At 34.2% G+C, this 18,441-nt stretch overlaps 1 protein-coding gene across 1 annotated transcript in view; it reads left to right on the top strand.

Moving 5' to 3' along the window:
• Nucleotides 1-18,441, top strand: part of LOC149569433 (uncharacterized) — a 163,581-nt gene that overhangs the window by 98,437 nt on the left and 46,703 nt on the right. Inside the window, exons 8-9 of the mRNA XM_089822134.1 lie at nt 6,618-6,700; nt 6,813-6,858. Coding sequence (XP_089678260.1) covers nt 6,618-6,700; nt 6,813-6,858 — 129 coding nt within the window. The remainder of the gene's footprint in view (nt 1-6,617; nt 6,701-6,812; nt 6,859-18,441) is intronic.

Here is an 18,441-nt window from a genome sequence, read left to right as displayed (position 1 = left end):
GTGCCAATAAGGCCTAGCGTAGAGAAGGGGACATTACAGTTTCTGTTGTAGACTTGGCATGTGCTAAGGTTTGCATCCTAGGTGTCAGAGCTTGAGAAATAATTCCAAAAGTCATGTCTAGACTTTTGGTGATTGTTACTTAGCAGCAGCAATGCCAATTAAATAGCTATTAGGACAAGGCTAAGGCACAATGGTCCATAGCTTGGTGCCATATTACAAACCTTAATCTTAACATTATATTTTGCTTTAAAAAATAAATTAAAAAGTATTAATCAATTTGGTGTGAAGAGACATCTTATCTCTCGACTAGCTGACCTAGCTAGGGAGGGGACATGATAATCCTTTCTTCTCCAAATTAGTTGTCCTCAAGTGATTTCTAACTTGTGTTCTCCAAAATCCCCATTCCTGCTCACGTAGTTTGCTAAGTGGAAAATTCTTTCATTTCTCTTACATCCACAATTGTCTTGGGCTCAAAATCAATTTGGTATCATCCTCAAGTGCTTGTAGTTTTAACGAAGGAGTATTCTATTGTCTAACTGGCTTCTTTAGGCAGGGCACTAGAAAAATGTTATGAATCCTGCTATTTTCTTGAAGTTGCACTTTATAAGCCACCTCACTAATCCTCATAATGATCTTGTACGGTAAATAAAATTGCAGCTTCAACTCTCAACATCACTTCCCTTGACAGAATATTAGCTATAGGGCTGCAACCTCAAAAATACCATGTCACCCATTTCAAAAATCCTTTCAATTGATGAGAATCAGCAACCAGATTTTGCACATTTTGGGCCTGTTGTAGGTTCTTTTTGGTTGCATTCAAAATGCCTAGGTTTTGTTCAATCAAATCTCTAGCCCTCGGCACTCAACAATCCAAAAGAGTCAAATTGATGAACGGAATATTTTCATAACCATAGGGTGCCTTTAAAGGAGACATACCTATTGACATGGGATGTGTAGAATTGTAGCAATATTGCCCAAGATGTAACCAGTTAACTTATGTTGTATTCTGCCCTGTAACATAGTTCCTCAATTAACTTTCCATGCATTTGTTCATGATTTCCATTTTCCATGAGTTTAAAGACGATAACTAGTTCTTCTGGTTGACCTTGTATCTGTCAATTCAAAAAGTTCTCAACAAGCTGATAACTTTGCTGGCCCTGTTACAATGTTCCTGGCCCTGTCACTTACAATGGTCCTAGCAGTCCATGAAGTCGAAAAACCGATTTAAATTTTCAGCAACTTGTGTGGCATTACATTGAAGATATAGCATGAAAATACATATTTAGTAAATCTATCAACAACCACATAGATAATGTCTTTACTTGTGCATTTGGGACCTTTGTGATGAAATTCTTATAGATACTCTCCGATTTTTGATTTGAAATGGGTAGGAATTGCAACAAACTGGCTGGAAATACATGCTCTATTTTGCTTAATTGACAAACTGCACTCCCTAACATGTCTCAAGTCATCACTTTTGAGCCCATTACAAGTGAAACACTCCTTTGCTTTTCTGTTATGTCTCATAGACCTCGTATCGTCAGCAGTAGAGGTGTGTCATGACATGCCCTCAAAATGTCTCAAGTCATCACTTTTGAGCCTGTTACAAGAGAAACATTCCTTTGCCTTCTTTTATGTCTCATAGACCTTGTATGGCGAGCAGTAGAGGTGTGTCATGACATGCCCTCAAAATTCTCTCTTTCACCCTTTATTTTGGTACAAGATACTTTTGGTTCTTCTAAAGGATGAGCTCATCAACTACTTTATACTCATCATCTTGTAGCATCCCATTAAAAATGTAAATAACAAATGTCTAAAAATAGAGTTCATTATTGTCTGAAAATAAACTAAATTTGGAACCGCTCTATCTCTATCTCTGATCTTATATTCCTTAACATGGTATCAGAGCCTAACTGATAGAGATCAAATAAAGACAACGAAATTTCAATTAAAATTTCAGACTTACATTCATTCAAAAGTGCAATCATGGTGAGCGTTTTCAGACTCGAGGACATACTTGAAGGAGCATAAATTTTTTTATCATGGAGGATTTGAATAATGATTATTCTTCGAGAAACTTGAACTAGAAACATATGTAGAAGAGAATAAATTGATGCTTAATAATGATCCACATAAAACAATATGGAAAAGACATAACAATAAGGCCATGAAAATTATTATCGATTTTGTTAAGCATCATATCCTTCCAACTATATTGAAATTAACAATTGTTTATGATATTTTTTATGAGTATTCAAAATACATAGAGATCAATAATACAAGCAAATTCTTCACCATATCAAGATGAATAAAGGAGAATCAATTACATCCTATTTTATGAGAATTTCAGAATTGAAGGACCAAATTTCAACCATTAGAAATAATGTAGATGATCTGGAATTATGTATAATAGCCCTTGAAGGGTTAACAACTACTTGGGAATTCTTCATTCAAGGTATTAGTTCACAACCTACTCTACCAAAATTTGATCAACTTGAGAATGACTGCACTCAAGAAGAGTCAAGACTAATTACGAGAGGGATCAGTCCAAATAAAGAGGGAGAAATTCAAGCCCTACATGCTAACACAAACAGCAAAGGAAAGAAACAAAATTTCAATCGGAAAAGAGGGAAGAATAATCAATCCTAGAAAAACAAGTGTGATAAGTTTGGACATACGAGTACTGCCCGGAAAGGAAGAAAGCTCAAGCTTAATCAAGTGAACTAAACTCAAACAAGAATACTTGGATAATTGATAATGGGGCTTCACAACACGTAACTGGATTTAGAGACCAGTTTGAAACTTCTGAAAAACACTCAATTGAAGAGGTCACTATAGGGGATACTTCCCCATATCTTGTGAAAGGAATTGGGACCTGCTCAATTCAATTAAAAACTAGAGTTACCTTGCAATTAAAAGATGTTCTATTTGTACGTGGCATAAAAATAAATCTGGTCTCCATTTCTGGCCTAGTAGATCCAGGATATCATGCCACCTTTCAAGAAGATAAAGTTCTATTCTGGCCTCAGATCCAAGATATCATGTCACCTAGGCTTTAGAGATGGAAGTTTATATAAACTCTATAATGTTCAAAATCTTACACTAAATCATGAAGTTTCCAATACCAATGAAATTTGGCATAGAAGCTTAGGTCACCTCTATTTTCGTGCGCTACCCTCAATAGAATTTTTTTGACAGGATTACCACATCTAAAATTTGAACATATTGGAACCTGCAAAGGATGTGCCTTAGGAAAGAACTCCAAAGGACCTTTTTCACATAGTGAACATAAATCAAAAGTTGTACTAGAACTTATCCAAACTGATTTGCGTGGTCCAATGTTAATACCCTCATTAGGGGGATTTTTGTATGATGTGAGTTTTGTTCATGACTATTGTAGGAAAACTTAGATTTATTTTCTAAAACTTAAAGAATCAAATGAAGTACTATTGAAATTCAAAGAATTTAATGCTCTAGTGGAAAATCAAACTGTGAAGAAAATTAAGACTCTAAGATCTGTCAATGGAGGTGAATACATTTCTTAAAACTTTAAAGAATTTTGCACTTTTGTTGGGATTAAGAGGGAGTTTACAACACCTTATAATCCACAATAGAATGTAGTAGTAGAAAGGAAAAGCAGATTTGTCATTGAATTTGCTAAAGCCATGATGTGGGATCAAAATCTTCACATCTCATTTTGGGTTGAAGCCTCAAATACGACAGTATACATTCAAAATAGATGTCCTCATTCAATCTTAGAAAATATAACTCTTGAAGAAGCCTTTATAGGAAACAATCCGTATTTAAGTAACTTGAGAGAAATTTTTGCTGTCTTGTGTATATTCGCCTCCCTAAAGAAAAGAGGTCCAAAACCCTTTGGGAAGAAAGACATGTTTGTTGGGTATACTGAATCTTCTAAAGGTTACAGAGTTTATATTCGAGGACAAAGAATTGTTGAAATCAATAGAGATGTTAAATTTGAAGAAGATACTGCATATAAAGTTTCTAAAAGGGAACCAAACATGGAACCAACTACAAAATTAGAAGAAAACCCTACAATTGAGACTTAGAGGGAGAATTGTTTAGAAGATTATGAACCCTTACCATCCAATATTGAAAAATTTAAAATATTGAAATCCCTAACAAGAAAAAAAGACCACTATGGGCAAGGAAGATGATTGAAGAAAATAATGTAGCACCTGATGAAATCTTTAAAAAAAGTAAGGAAACAAGAAGTCATTCATGCTATGTTGCTCTTATATCCAAACTCGTCAAATCTGAACCATCAAGTGTCAAAGAAACCTTAACAGGTCAAATTGGGAAGATGTGATGATTGAGGAATACCAATCAATATTTAAAAATGATGTTTGGGATATCATACCTAGACCTAAGGACAAATCAGTTGTCTCTTCAAAATGGTCATTCAAAATCAAACATGCACCAGATGGTAGTATTGAAAAACACAAAGATAGATTCGTTGTTAGGGGGTTTTCTCAAAAGGCTAGAATTGACTATGAAGAGACATTTTCTCCTGTTGCTCGATATACCTTTGTGAGAACCATTATTTTTATTGCAATATCTAAAGGATGGACGATACATCACATGGACATAAAGACTGCCTTTTGGAATGGTGTTATTGATGAAGAAGTATATCTAGAACAACCGGAAGGCTTTGTCACTCATGACAAAATCTCCTATGTGTGTAAATTGTAAACTAAAGAAAACTCTCTATGGCCTTAAACAAGCCCCCAGGGCATGGTATGAAAGGATAGACAATTACCTTAACCAATTAGGTTACTCAAAAAATGAAACAGATCCTAATATATACTTCAAAGTATTAGATGGTGACATGTTAATATTTGTTCTCTATGTTGATGATTTACTAATAACAAGGGAAGATCATCTCATTATAAAATGCAAACAGGGTCTTACCGCTGAATTTGATATGACAGATCTGGGTCTTCTGCGCTATTTTCTGGGTCTAGAAGTATGGCCAAAAGAGAACTACATTTTCCTAAGTCAAGGAAAATATACCGTTGATATCTTGACCAAATTTGGGATGAGATTGTAAACCATTATCGACACCTATGGAGTCAAACCTTCATAAGCTCAAAAGTGAAGCGTCTAAATTTGAATCTACAGATCCCACATACTACAGACAGATAAATGTTCTCCATGCACCTACGAGTTGCAAACATCAATCTTGACGTGAAAACTCGAGTCGGGTTTGTGAAAAAGCTTTTGCAAAAAATCAACTAGAATAATTTTTTTTTTTTTAGCAAATAGTTGCAATAAATTTTTTGAAAAAAATTATTTACTTTGATACCATATTATGCAAGTAATTGGTAAGTTATTTGTTGTATTAACAAGTGATCGAAGAGATCATTATAAAGAATTTTACGATAGGCACAAAATAGAAAGTTTCTAATAAGAAGCTGAAGATCATAGAAACAATCTTATCCACCTAATTTACATAATATACAAAAGATGACCATTAAGGTAATATAATAATTTTTTAATAACTTGTGCTGGCAAAATTTAGGCTCTGTCACAAAAAGAGCTCCCAGGTACACCACTCTATGTGCCACTCTATTAGATGTTATCACACTGGCAAACCTTGACAAACTCCAATACATGCTTTTGAATATAGATGAAACCATCTCTAGTTTTAGCGTTTGGCTGATGTGACACCCTGGCAGTGGCGATTAGCACAGATCAGCTTTACAGTGAGGTAAACAAGGGAGATCCTGTAATTAAAAGTTGTAACTGTAGAAGGAAAATGTAGCAGGATAGGACTAGGATTTCTGCCCAACTTTGATGTCTGCTAGGGTTTGCGTCCCAGCAGTCACACCTTGGAAAATAATTTCAAAAATCATGTATTTTGAAAATCTTGATGATCACATCCAATAACAGCAATGCCAATTAAATATTTGTTAGGACAAGGTGTATGAGGCCATAACTTGGCACCATTTTTAAATTCTAATTGTTTTTTTAAAATAATATTTATTAGTTGACTGTTCACATGCAATGTTGAGTGCAGCCTCTCAAAGAATGCAAGATGATTTTTAAAAATGGTTTAGCACCTGTATCTATTGTTTAGCACATGGATGCAAGATGATTTTTAAAAATGGTAAAGTTCGCTTGGTCAGCGTGCCTCTGTGGGAAAATGAGTCCCCTTAACACACTATTTGCTGGCTAAAGCTTATGTTAAATAATTTTATGATTTCATTTACATAATTTAAAGATTGTGCATCATAGGTACTGTTCAATATAATCAATGCTAAGGCATGCATTCATTCTCTTGAGTTCATGTATGATATTACTTTTTTAGCTTGTCTAAAGTATTATTTATTGAATAGTATATTCATGTAATCCAGACCTTCAATTAAATTTGAATTTTTGGATGATATAATATATTGAATCTTATTCTATGTTTTATTTATTTTTGAGATTCCAAATTATGGAAAGATTTTCATATGCATTCAGTGTGTAGGTGTGTGTATTCCAATGAAGTTCTGCATGCATATTTCTTTCTATTTGTGGCAAGAAGAAAGGTTTTCTGTTAGTGGAGTGATATGTAAACTAATATCCTGATCCATGTATTTTGATGATTGAAGGTTTATAGACGCAGTCGGGACATATGCTTACAACTTTATGAGAAGGAACGTCTGACAGAAACATCATATCTACATGTTTATGGGTAAAGATTTGATTGGAACCATTTTTCAGAAAAATGTAGTTTTATATAAAATTAGCTTATCTTCTCATTTTGTTTCTGAAGATTTGGTTGTTGTGACCTGTATATGTGACAGTTTACAAGAAGGAAATTTCAGTCAAGAGCAGCTTGCTGTTGCGGCAGTAAGTTTCAATGACTTTCTACTTTTTATTGTATGATTTTACTTTTGTAGATTTCATTATCGAGAAAATTATAATGATTAAGCAGAAGTCTTCGCTGGCCTCATTCTAGCTTGGAACTCCTCAATCACATCAGAATAGGATAATGCTAGTTTTTAATTTTTATGTGGAGTTGAATATCCAAACATGGCTGTGGGCCATCTAGCCGCTACCATTCTGTGAGGAGGAAATCAATACCAGACTATATATATCATATACAGCCAATTTTTGTGGAGGTATTCTCAAGGTGCTGATAAAGCTTTTAAATCTATGTTACCCAGGGACATGTTTCCACTGAAAATCTGTAGGTACCAGAAACGGGAATGGTATTGGGGGCTGCCAGAAATGTTTCCAAGCCATCCCAAGACAAGCAAGAAAAAAATGATAAATGGTTTCTGGAACTCAGGGACAGCTGACATAGGTACCAGAAATGTTTGACCATCCCTGGTATGGCTGGGAATGTCCAAGACATCCCCCGACCATCCTAGGCATGAATATCCATGCTCAGTGGCAGCATTTATGGTCAAGTAAAGTGCGAAAAGCATGAAAATACTAACAATGTGAATTGTGAAGTAAGAGAATCAATTGAAGAATTTTTTGATTATTTTATAGAAAATTTGGTCAGAGGAAGACCATGTACCCAAGAAAGTTTTGCAGGCAGAAAACGTAGACTCAGAATTGAAGAGCTTACAAGAAATTCGGAGTGGGGGGGTGGGGAGGGGGGAGGGGGAAGGGCTTGAATCAGTATTTCAGAACTTTTAGAAGCATGAAACCACATAAAACATGAAAAGAATGACCATCAAGACTGCAATGTCCCCTTTTGAATGATTCATTAAAGCGATATATAATTGTTGCTAAGTCAACCTTCCCCTAGTCTTGGCAATTGTTTAAATTTAAGGGGACACTGGGTTTCTTTTTTCACTTAAGTTCCTATTTTGTAGTCATAGTTGGGGCTATTTGATGAGATCACCAGCGTGATATATTTCCTCTTCAAAATCCACCTTTCCAGCGTGTTCACAGCTTTGGAGATGCTAGGCTTCAGTGCTAAGGAGTTTGATTGCAGACTTATCATGCATTCTGAAGGTTTGTTTGTTTTTATTATCTCTGTGTTTATCTCCAGGATGCAAACCCTGCAGACAGTCTTTCTCAATGAAAAACCAGAAGGCAGTTTGACGTGATGTTTTGTCTGGCAGAAACATCATAACAATCTGGACTACTTTGTAGTGCATAGCAAATTCATTGTGAAGGAAAATAAGCGCCCAGGTCTGCATGCAGTTATAACTATCAGTTGGATGCAATAGTTAGGGATTCGAAGACAACAGTTGAAATTTCTAATACATAAATCTTCATGGTTTGGTATGTAATCAACCATTTCAGCCTACAGGACAGTAGTTGCGATCATAATTTCTTTAGTAATAAATCAATTTTGTAATCATGAGTCTATAATAAATGACGAATATCTTGCCTTGATTGATTTGTTTGAAGATATATTCGCATTCTTTGCAAGTATGATATCAATCTGATGGTAACTACAAACTTAACACTCCCGCTTAGTTAGGAAGGATCAATATAAAACATATAATGTTGTTGAGTATATGAAGTGATATCATCTTAGTATGATATTCCTAGAATGGCATATTTAAGGATATCAACATAAATCCATCAACACACACACACACACACACACACACTAGCATATATTACATATGGAGTTGGTTTCGATTCACAATGAGGCTAAGTTTCTCAGCACTTCTTTTTTAGCAAAGAGGGAATTTAAGCAAATTCTATAACTTTAATATAAGTTTAAACACCTCCTCGAGTGTGGTCTATAATAAATTTATGTTATGGTGTCCGGCAAGATCCGGCCCGAAGAACCATAACAACTTAATTTCATGGTGTCCGGCAAAATCCGGCCTGAAGAACCATGATAACACTTGCTCCAACACATTTTGGTGTTAGGAGATAGATCTACTATTGATAAGAGCATCACCTTTCAATATTTACCTTCTGTTCGTTATCATAACTTCCGACACTCTGGGACAACAATTTTAATAGTCTGTTATAACAGGTCCAACTATTGATAAGATTGTCATCTTTGAATAGCTCCGCTCTAAATATATACATCAATGAAAGATCGTCACCTTTAATGACGTAATCACAACAACATCATGTAGTAAGTCGCATGATATCCACCATGAACCAAGTCAGAGGGTGGACGCACCATAGCTACTACTAGAGGGTGGAACAAGGGTTTTCACCTCAGACTCCTCTCTCATAGTGGAGAGCACATTGCAAAGAATTTCTCTTAGAACTTCTCATAGAGAAGATATCATCCACAAAGAATTGCATCCCAAAATTTCTCCTTATAAACATCAACCCTTGGAAGTCAGGTCCTCTAGTTACTTCCTCTGAAATTCTCTTCACACAAGGATGCATATCGAACTCACTTTGAATCTGATATCAATCTTTTGATTTTCTAGTGATGAGTCAGTACTTCCTCATAATATACATAGGAGTATGCCCATCAAAATCATGTAATCGCACACATTTATTTCTAGACTCCCTCTGAGTATCAATCTTCTAAGCTCCTGCGTTTCTTTAGAAGAAGTGTCATACACCCTCTTAATGTGGAAGAATCTCATAATCTCAATCATCAAAGATGTTTGCTTCAAGAGCCTCTTTTTTATCCATCTTAATCATCAGGGTCTTTCGAGTTACTAACATTAGATTGAGTCTACACAATATAAGGTAGCATATGTAAGGTACCAACCTTCTTTTCTTGTAAGAATATTCTCAACATAAAGAAAAGATCAAGGCAAATAACTTTCATAGAATGTATAGAATTACAAATAAATGTAAAAGATAAAAATACTTATTTGCACATGAAGATTCAAAAATTGTTTTTTTTAGATTATTTGAGAATGAAACATCTCCCCTTCTAAATAAGGTTCAAGTGGGAATGGAACATTGACTATTATTCCCCCACAATGTAAAATTTCCACCCGCTCTTATATTGTTGAACAATTTTGTATCAAATATGACACCTTGTCTCTAAGTTCCAACTTGCTCTTTTTATCCATTCAAGCTCCAAATATTCATTTAGTTTAACAATAGAAGCGAACATGTCCTTCCACTTCATCAAACTCGTCCATAATTCGCCAATATCTTGATTAAGTATGATTGTGCCAGATGAATGACTCTACAACTCATGTCAAGTATCATTGATCAAGGAGAGACTCATAGATGGTTCAAATGAATTCTTAAACTTCATTATTGTTTCAAATTTCCTTACAGTAACTTCTGCAAATACAAGTGACATCATGTAGAAGTGATCACTTCCTCATGATGTACACATGGGGTAGGCCCATTAAAATCACATAGTCACAAGGTATATTCATGATTAATTTAATTTATTGATCACTGAAGAATCCATCGAAATATGGTTTACTCCCTTCGAATCAATACAACCAAGATCATAGAAGGTTTAGTGAACCATATCCTCTATCTGCTCCCTCTCTTTCCAGGTTGACTGAAAAGTCAGCCGCTCTCTGAATCTTAATCTCCCTCTTTTTCTTACAAGAACATTCTTAGAAAATATCAAAGCACATAGCTCTTATAGTATGTATTGAAAATAAGAGAAAGAAAGACTACAATAACACTCACGGTTATTAAATAGTTCTTCTAATGAAATATAGATAAAATAAATATTGAACATATATGCATACATTCAAACTTCTATATATATATATATACTTTAATCTATAATTTAGACATACTATTTCCTTAATAATGCCACATATAATAGTCTAATTTTTCAATTTCCCAATCTGTAATCACTTGTATTCATAAGGAATAAACAATTAATACTAACTCCAACATTACCTTAACTTCTTAGCGGCGTTTCCATTAGAAAATATGTGTAATGGGTAATTACTTTTTGTAAATCTTGAATTTAAGAGTAGAATCAAAAGGCCCATCCTTTGATTACTTTTATACTCCTATACCTTGGTGGGTCCGTCATCGAGTTGTACTATATTGCTTTGGGCAGACGATACTCAATGAGGGAGTATACCACCTTACTCAATGTATGTACCATAATATAGTTTCCCTTATACATTGGAGGGTGACAACACTATGTATGCAAGTTCTTGGATTGTGTCCACACTTGACACGATGGAATCCACATTGTCACTTTGCATATAAGAGGTTTTGATCTTTTATTATCCATGGCTTCACATTCCTTTTCTCATTCTAATATTTGGGGCTCCATATTATTTTCGTTGTCAGGAGTTGATACATACCACTGACACATGACTGCAGGGATAGAAGGAGACGTGCTCAAAGTATATTGTGTTACGTGGCATCAACTAGTGGGCATGGTGATCTTCAACCTTTTTAGGAGACACTCAGCCTGGAACGACATATGTTTTCAAAAAATACAAACAATGAACAACCCTAATTGCTTCTCTATCAAGTCTTTGGCATGAAGATATTAAGATAGATATTGTAAAATCTTTGTTCAATAAGTATGATGAGAAACAAAAAGAAGAGTTCTTAAATACTCTAGATGAATATGGATGGATTGCGCTTCACTATGCTACTTTATTAAATTATTTCCAATGGTTTCTTAGACCCAGTGAATGATTCTAACTTGGATAAATGTAACAACCATATTTCCCGGGTCTTAATTAACAACTAGCATATTCGAGAAAATACAGTTAATACTTCATTTTCATAGGAAGACAGTAAAATCAGTTTTGTTCATATGAAAGAGATTGACTGTTAAAATCAGTTAAACAAAATTTCTTAACTTAAAATACCATCAATGAATTTACTATAGAAATCAAAATCCGCATATCATGGAATTTGAACCAAGAATTCTTTTTAAGGATGCTTCTACAATCACCCAGATTAGTCCACAAATACTATTATAACAATACCATATAACGACTTCCATCCAATACCGCTATATCAAAACTCAAAAGATGATTACCATTAAATACCACTATATAAAATTAGGGCATCACATACCACTATATCAATTAGGGCATTGATTACCATTGGAAAATTTAGGGCTTCAAATACCACTGTATCACTTAGGGCTTCAATTACCACTGGATCATTTTAGGGCATCAGATACCATTGAGTCAAATAGGGCTTCAGATACCACTGTATCATTCCTTTCCTTCCGATTTCTTAATTGAGGCAAAAACTCAAGATTAGAAGATATGCTCACATTTAATATTCATATAAATGAAAGATTGATATAACAATCCATTAGATAAATCTATCTCTCGTAAACAAATGTAAAATAGCTATAACGATGATATAACTCAATTACTCTTACCTTCATCTTGCATATACATCATAGAAGTAAAAATACCTGTTTCCGATAAACAATTGAATGGATAGCTTATCTTTGTCTTTTGATCGTCTGACAACTTGGGGAGAGGTGAAACATTGTCAGGGGCTTAACCACCCAACCATGGACCATAACTTTATCCCCGCACAATCTCTAACAAGAAAGGCCCTCCCTACCCGGAATAGACAGGGGTCATCTTGTCATCAGCTGAGCATCTTGGTATCTAGACACACCTCTCGACTTGATAGCAGGAAATTACAATATATAGGATCATGCATGAGTTATTAAGTATATTTCTTTTTAGATTAATCATGTCTGATTTCTCCTTGTTTTCTTGCAGATTTATTCCACCTCTTCACCATTCCTTGGCTACATTGCCGGTGAATCCTAGGTGTTTAAAATAAGTCATGAATATTCTGCTCTTAATATCTTTTTTTCAAAAATTGCATCAACAAAAAGCATATTCTTGAGATCAGCATGATTCATTGAAAAGTATTCCCAATTCAGATAGTAATATACTTTAAGACACTTTTGCATGGGTTGTATCAAATTGACTTGTGAAAGGAAAGAAGTACTGATAATAAGAACATTGAACAAGTAGCATCTCATATTGAATCTAGAAATGATAATTATCTAAGACGCCTAACTGGCTGCTTTGGAAAGTAATAAGGTAATGTCATAATATGACTTGATGAGAATTCGGAGTTGCATGAGGACTTGCCAATTGTTTGGAATTCAGTTTTTCCTCCAGTTGCTTGAAGACGTCACCACAGTGAATAGGAACTTTTATTCCCAGCCAGTATACCTGTACAACAGGTTGCTTGAACAAAGCTTTACAAACGATATTGTAGGGAATTGTCACAAATAAAATTATGAATTCGGTGTGCTGAAAGCGGAAGTGATTATTGGTAAAGATGTAGATCACTATAGGCAAGAAGTTGGGTGTATGGATGTTATTTCTGAATGTATCCTCCTCAACAAGGCAGTTGGGTGCTTAAGAATGGAAAATTGGTGCCATGAAAATATAGGTCGGGGCCATGAAAACATAAGCCGGGTACCATAAAAAAAACATAAGCCGGGTAACTATAAAAATCAGAATACTAATAACCAATTGTTTTTCACGACAATACACAAGCTCACAAATCTCCTGACACAGTTCTCTGAAGAATGTTGTAGCTTGATACACTGCTCCATAAATCTCATGCCCGAAGATATACACTCGCCCCAAAACTGGTTCTTGCAAATACATTGAATAACAATGAAAACAAGTTGTAACAAATCAAATGCCAATGTGAACAATTGACTCATCAATAAGAACCAACCCATACAAGAGAGTTGATGAAGGAATATGAAACATCAGAGAAAAACCAATGACACAAAGTTAAGGCAAACATAGATAGACTTACAAACACTAAATAGTTGAAGCCATCATTGATGATGCCAAAAACATAGAAGGCGGGTAATCCAATGCATGATTGACGATAAGGAATTAGGAAAAGGAAGAATAATGAATGCCAAATGAACCATCGACTTCTTGTGAAACCAATCTACTCACACGCATGAAGTGACTCTTAGGCTTCTGTAACATAAAAAAATTATCATGGAAAATAAGAACGCCAAGTGTGAAATCAGTTAAAAGCAAAGAATATTAAAATGGAAAAATAAAATTGGAATATTATAATTCGAATATTATTAAAATTCAAACATTATTATATCTTGAATATTATTATTCATATACACACATGTAAATATATTAATGAGGTGACAACACTTAATTAAATTATTATAATATAATGGTGCCATTTCATTTTTATATCTATATACATGTATATAGATATATCTATTATAATAATATGATGAAAGATTATTTAACTTCTTTTGAGGTACGTTTTATATTTTAACTCAATTATTTATGTTTCTTAAATTATTTATTTAAATAGCTCATGTGGGTCCCATAGATGTATCGTATTTTAAGTCACTAGGTTCTCAACCCATTTGCCTGGTGATGGAGATGCTCCTGCCTAGTTCTTTTCTGACAATGCTTCCACCCCTTCGACGTGTTTCCTGCAAGGAAATTCTTCGTAGTTAAATCATATTATGATAATAAGTTTTAAATACTCATAATGGTTAACCACCTTTTTAATTCCACGAATTCATGATAAATAATCAACTAGCATATTATCTTCACATGAAATTATAATGACTAACCATCTTACCATTTTGCAAGATTATAACAGATTAAATTGTCAACTGACTTCATGTGAACCTCAACGGCTATATTTTAAATTAGGTCAAAATTTGGGTTGTAACATACCATTCCCTTTGTGTTTCATTGTCGTTGATGAAATTTGAAATTGTAACGAACATTATAAAGGAGTATTTTAAAATTGGAATGTAATGTACCATTCCCTTTTGTGTTTCATCGTCCTCGATGATCTCTGCAAATTAGACACTAAAAGAATATTCCAAATACAAGATATATATATATATATATATATATATATATATATATATATATATATAGCATCGTGATATCATTTCTTTTCACAATTGGATCAAAATCAAAATCATAATTGAAACTCAAGATCCATTTTTTTTTTGACTTCAATGTTTCCAGAAAGATACTTGCATGATATCATAAAATTAAACACATACTCATCTGAGTTCACTTTACCGTACTTGTGGTTATCTCAACATCAATTGAGTTAATTCTATTTTATATTCCTGTCATACTCATGTAGACACACTATATCATTAGTTTGAATCCATATTGATATCTTCATTTAAGAAAATTTTCAAGGTTCAATAATTGAGAGTAGGATAAGTATTCAAAATTGGAATTTTTCAACTAGCAAGTTCTAGATCATAACTTGATCATAATTTAAATCACTTATACGTACCATCTAGCATATGGCACTCATTAACAGGTAGATCATCCTTGCAAACTTACAGATCACTTGAAATAGGTTATTGAATCCATGTTTTTCCATTTATTTAACCTCGGCCTTTTTGCCCGTCTTATCACAATAACATTTTATTATAATAATCATCTCATGATAGAATATACAATTCGTCTCCAAAACAACATACAACAACTTAGTATGTAAAATCAACATCATACGTATTATACATGTATACTATGCAAGATCATCATACATCTAATCAAGTTCATAAGCATTTGAACAATTTATAATATTCTTATCGAATAGCTCATCATTCATCTATAAATATCTGGAAGTTTATCTTTTCCATTTTTATGACCTAGGCTTTCATGCCCATCTCGTCAATTTAATGTTTCAAGGAAAAACTCAAGTCAAACAAAAGTTTACATCTGCAAACAAGCATTGGTAGTTTCCCATTATGCAAGTGTGTTTACTCCATACTAGAGCAGAAATGATCTTGTCATTTATTCAACATTAGAAAGGATCATGGTTCACAATTTTGTTTTCCTTCAGTTCAAGTTCAAAATAGATAATTTATTTCTACCATTTCATAAGAATAGGAATATATTTGCATAAAGTAAATGCTGGGAACATTCAACTGAAAAGAAATATTTAGCCATCATTAGGGTTTTGATAACACTTTATCAAGATTATAGAAGCTGTTTTGGATTGCGCAAACTTCGGCATTGGTGAGAGGAGAAGCATTGACATAGGCTTAACCTCCCAACCTGGACCATACTTATCCCCACACATTCTAACATATTAGAATAACCCTCCCTACCCTGGGGTCGGGCTTGGGATGTTCTTTAGTCTAGCCATTCGAGCTACCGGGTGGTTTGAGTGCCCAATCAATTATACCTATATAACTGATGTCTACGGACATCAAGTGATCATAAAATGGCACATATGCCTATAAACTACCTTGGCCAAAGATTTTCCAATTGGTTCAATGACTCGATTACCACCACTCGACTTGCCAATAATTTTATCTTTTTAATTATGTTTCATCTTTATGATATTACAGTTTATACATTTGTCCATTTTATATCATCTCAGCCTTTCCCAGCTATTATGGATGATTTCCTAGTGTGATTTTCCAGTTTGATTGTGATATCCAGTTATGTAATATAAATCTTTTTCAATATTTGCATTTTCAGTGTCTCAAAAATAGTGTTGGGCCCAAGGTTTCAGCGTTGAACCCAGCGCTCTGATACCATATGTAACAACCCGCTTTCTCGCGTCTTAATTAACAACTAACATACTCGAGAAAATACAGTTAATACTTCATTTTCATAGGAAGACAGTTAAATCAGTTTCGCTCATATGAAAGAGATTGACGGTTGAAATTAGTTAAACAAAATTTCTTAACTTAAAACACCATCAATGAATTTACTATAGAAATCAAAATCCACATACCATAGAATTTGAACCAAGAATTCTTTGTAGGGATGCTCTTGCAATCACCCAGATTAGTCCACAGATACTACTATAACAATACCGTATAACGACATCCATCCAATATTGCTCTATCAAAACTCAAAAGACGATTACTATCACATACCACTGTATCAATTAGGGCATCACATACCACTGTATCAATTAGGGCTTCAAATACTATTGTATCACTTAAGGCTTCAATTACCACTGGATCATTTTAGGGCATCAGATACCACTGAATCAATTAGGGCTTCAGATACCACTGTATCATTCCTTTCCTTCCGATTTCTTAACTATGGCAAAAACTCAAGATTAGAAGACGCTCCCATTTAATATTCATATAAATGAAAGATTGATATACAATCCATCAGATAAATCTACCTCTTGCAAACAAATGTAAAATAGCTGTAACGATGATATAACTCAATTATTCTTACCTTCATCTTGCATATACATCATAGAAGTGAAAATACTTGTTTCCGACAAACAATTGAATGTATAGCTTATCATTGTTTGTTGATTGTCCGATAACTTGGGGAGAGGTGAAACATTGTTAGGGGCTTAACCACCCGACCACGGACCATAACTTTATCCCCACACAATCTCTAATGAGAAAAGCCCTCCCTATCTATAATAGATTCATCAGTTGAGCATCCTGGTATCTAGACACACCTCTCGACTTGATAGCAGGAAATTACAATATACAGGATCATGCATGAGTTATTAAGTATATTTCCTTTTAGATTAATCATGTCTGGTTTCTCCTTGTTTTCTTGTAGATTCATTCCACGTCTTCACCATTTCATGGCTACCAACCGGTGAGTCCCAGGTGCATTAAGAGTTTATGAGCTCTGTACTCTTTTTACACCTCTTCACCATTCCTTGGCTACATTGCCAATGAATCCTAGGTGTTTCAAATAAGTAATGAGTATTCTGCTCTTAATATCTTTTTTTCAAAAATACATCAACAAAAAGCATATTCTTGAGATCAGCATGACTCATTGAAAAGTATTCCTAGTTCAAATATTAATATACTTTAAGACACTTTTGCATGGGTTGTATCAAATTGACTTGTGAAAGGAAAAAAGGATTGATAATAAGGACATTGAACAAGTAGCATCTCATATTGAATCTAGAAATGATAATTATCTAAGATGCCTAACTGGTTGCTTTGGAAAGTAATAAAGTAATGTCATAACATGACCTGATGGGAATTCAGAGTTTCCTAAGAACTTGCTAATTGTTTGGAATCAGTTTTTCCTCTAGTTGCTTGAAGACGTCACCATAGTGAATAGGAACTTTTATTCCCAGCCAGTATACCTGTACAGCAGGTTGCTTGAACAAAGCTTTACAAACGATATTGCAGGGAATTGTCACAAATAAAATTATGAATTCGGTGTGCTGAAAGCAGAAGTAATTATTGGTAAAGATGTAGATCATTGCAGATAGGAAGTCGTGTGTATGGATGTTATTTCTGAATGTATCCTCCACAACAAGGCAGTTGGGTGCTTAAGAATGGAAAATCGGTGCCATGAAAATATAAGTCAGGGCCATGAAAACATAAGTCGGGTACCATAAAAAAAACATAAGCCGGGTAACTATAAAAATCAGAATACTAATAACCAATTTTCTTCACGACAATACACAAGCTGATAACTCTCTTGACACAGTTCTCTGAAGAATGTTGTAGCTTGATACACTGCTCCATAAATCTCATACCCGAAGATATGCACTCACCTCGAAACTGGTTCTTGCAAATACATTGAATAACAATAAAAACAAGTTTTAACAAATCAGATGCCAATG

This window comes from Cupressus sempervirens, chromosome 3 (genome assembly GCF_028749045.1).
Source record: "Cupressus sempervirens isolate cs-2001-9-10 chromosome 3, ASM2874904v1, whole genome shotgun sequence".
NCBI classification, from domain to species: domain Eukaryota; kingdom Viridiplantae; phylum Streptophyta; class Pinopsida; order Cupressales; family Cupressaceae; genus Cupressus; species Cupressus sempervirens.
This window is presented reverse-complemented; position numbering and strand designations above follow the sequence as displayed.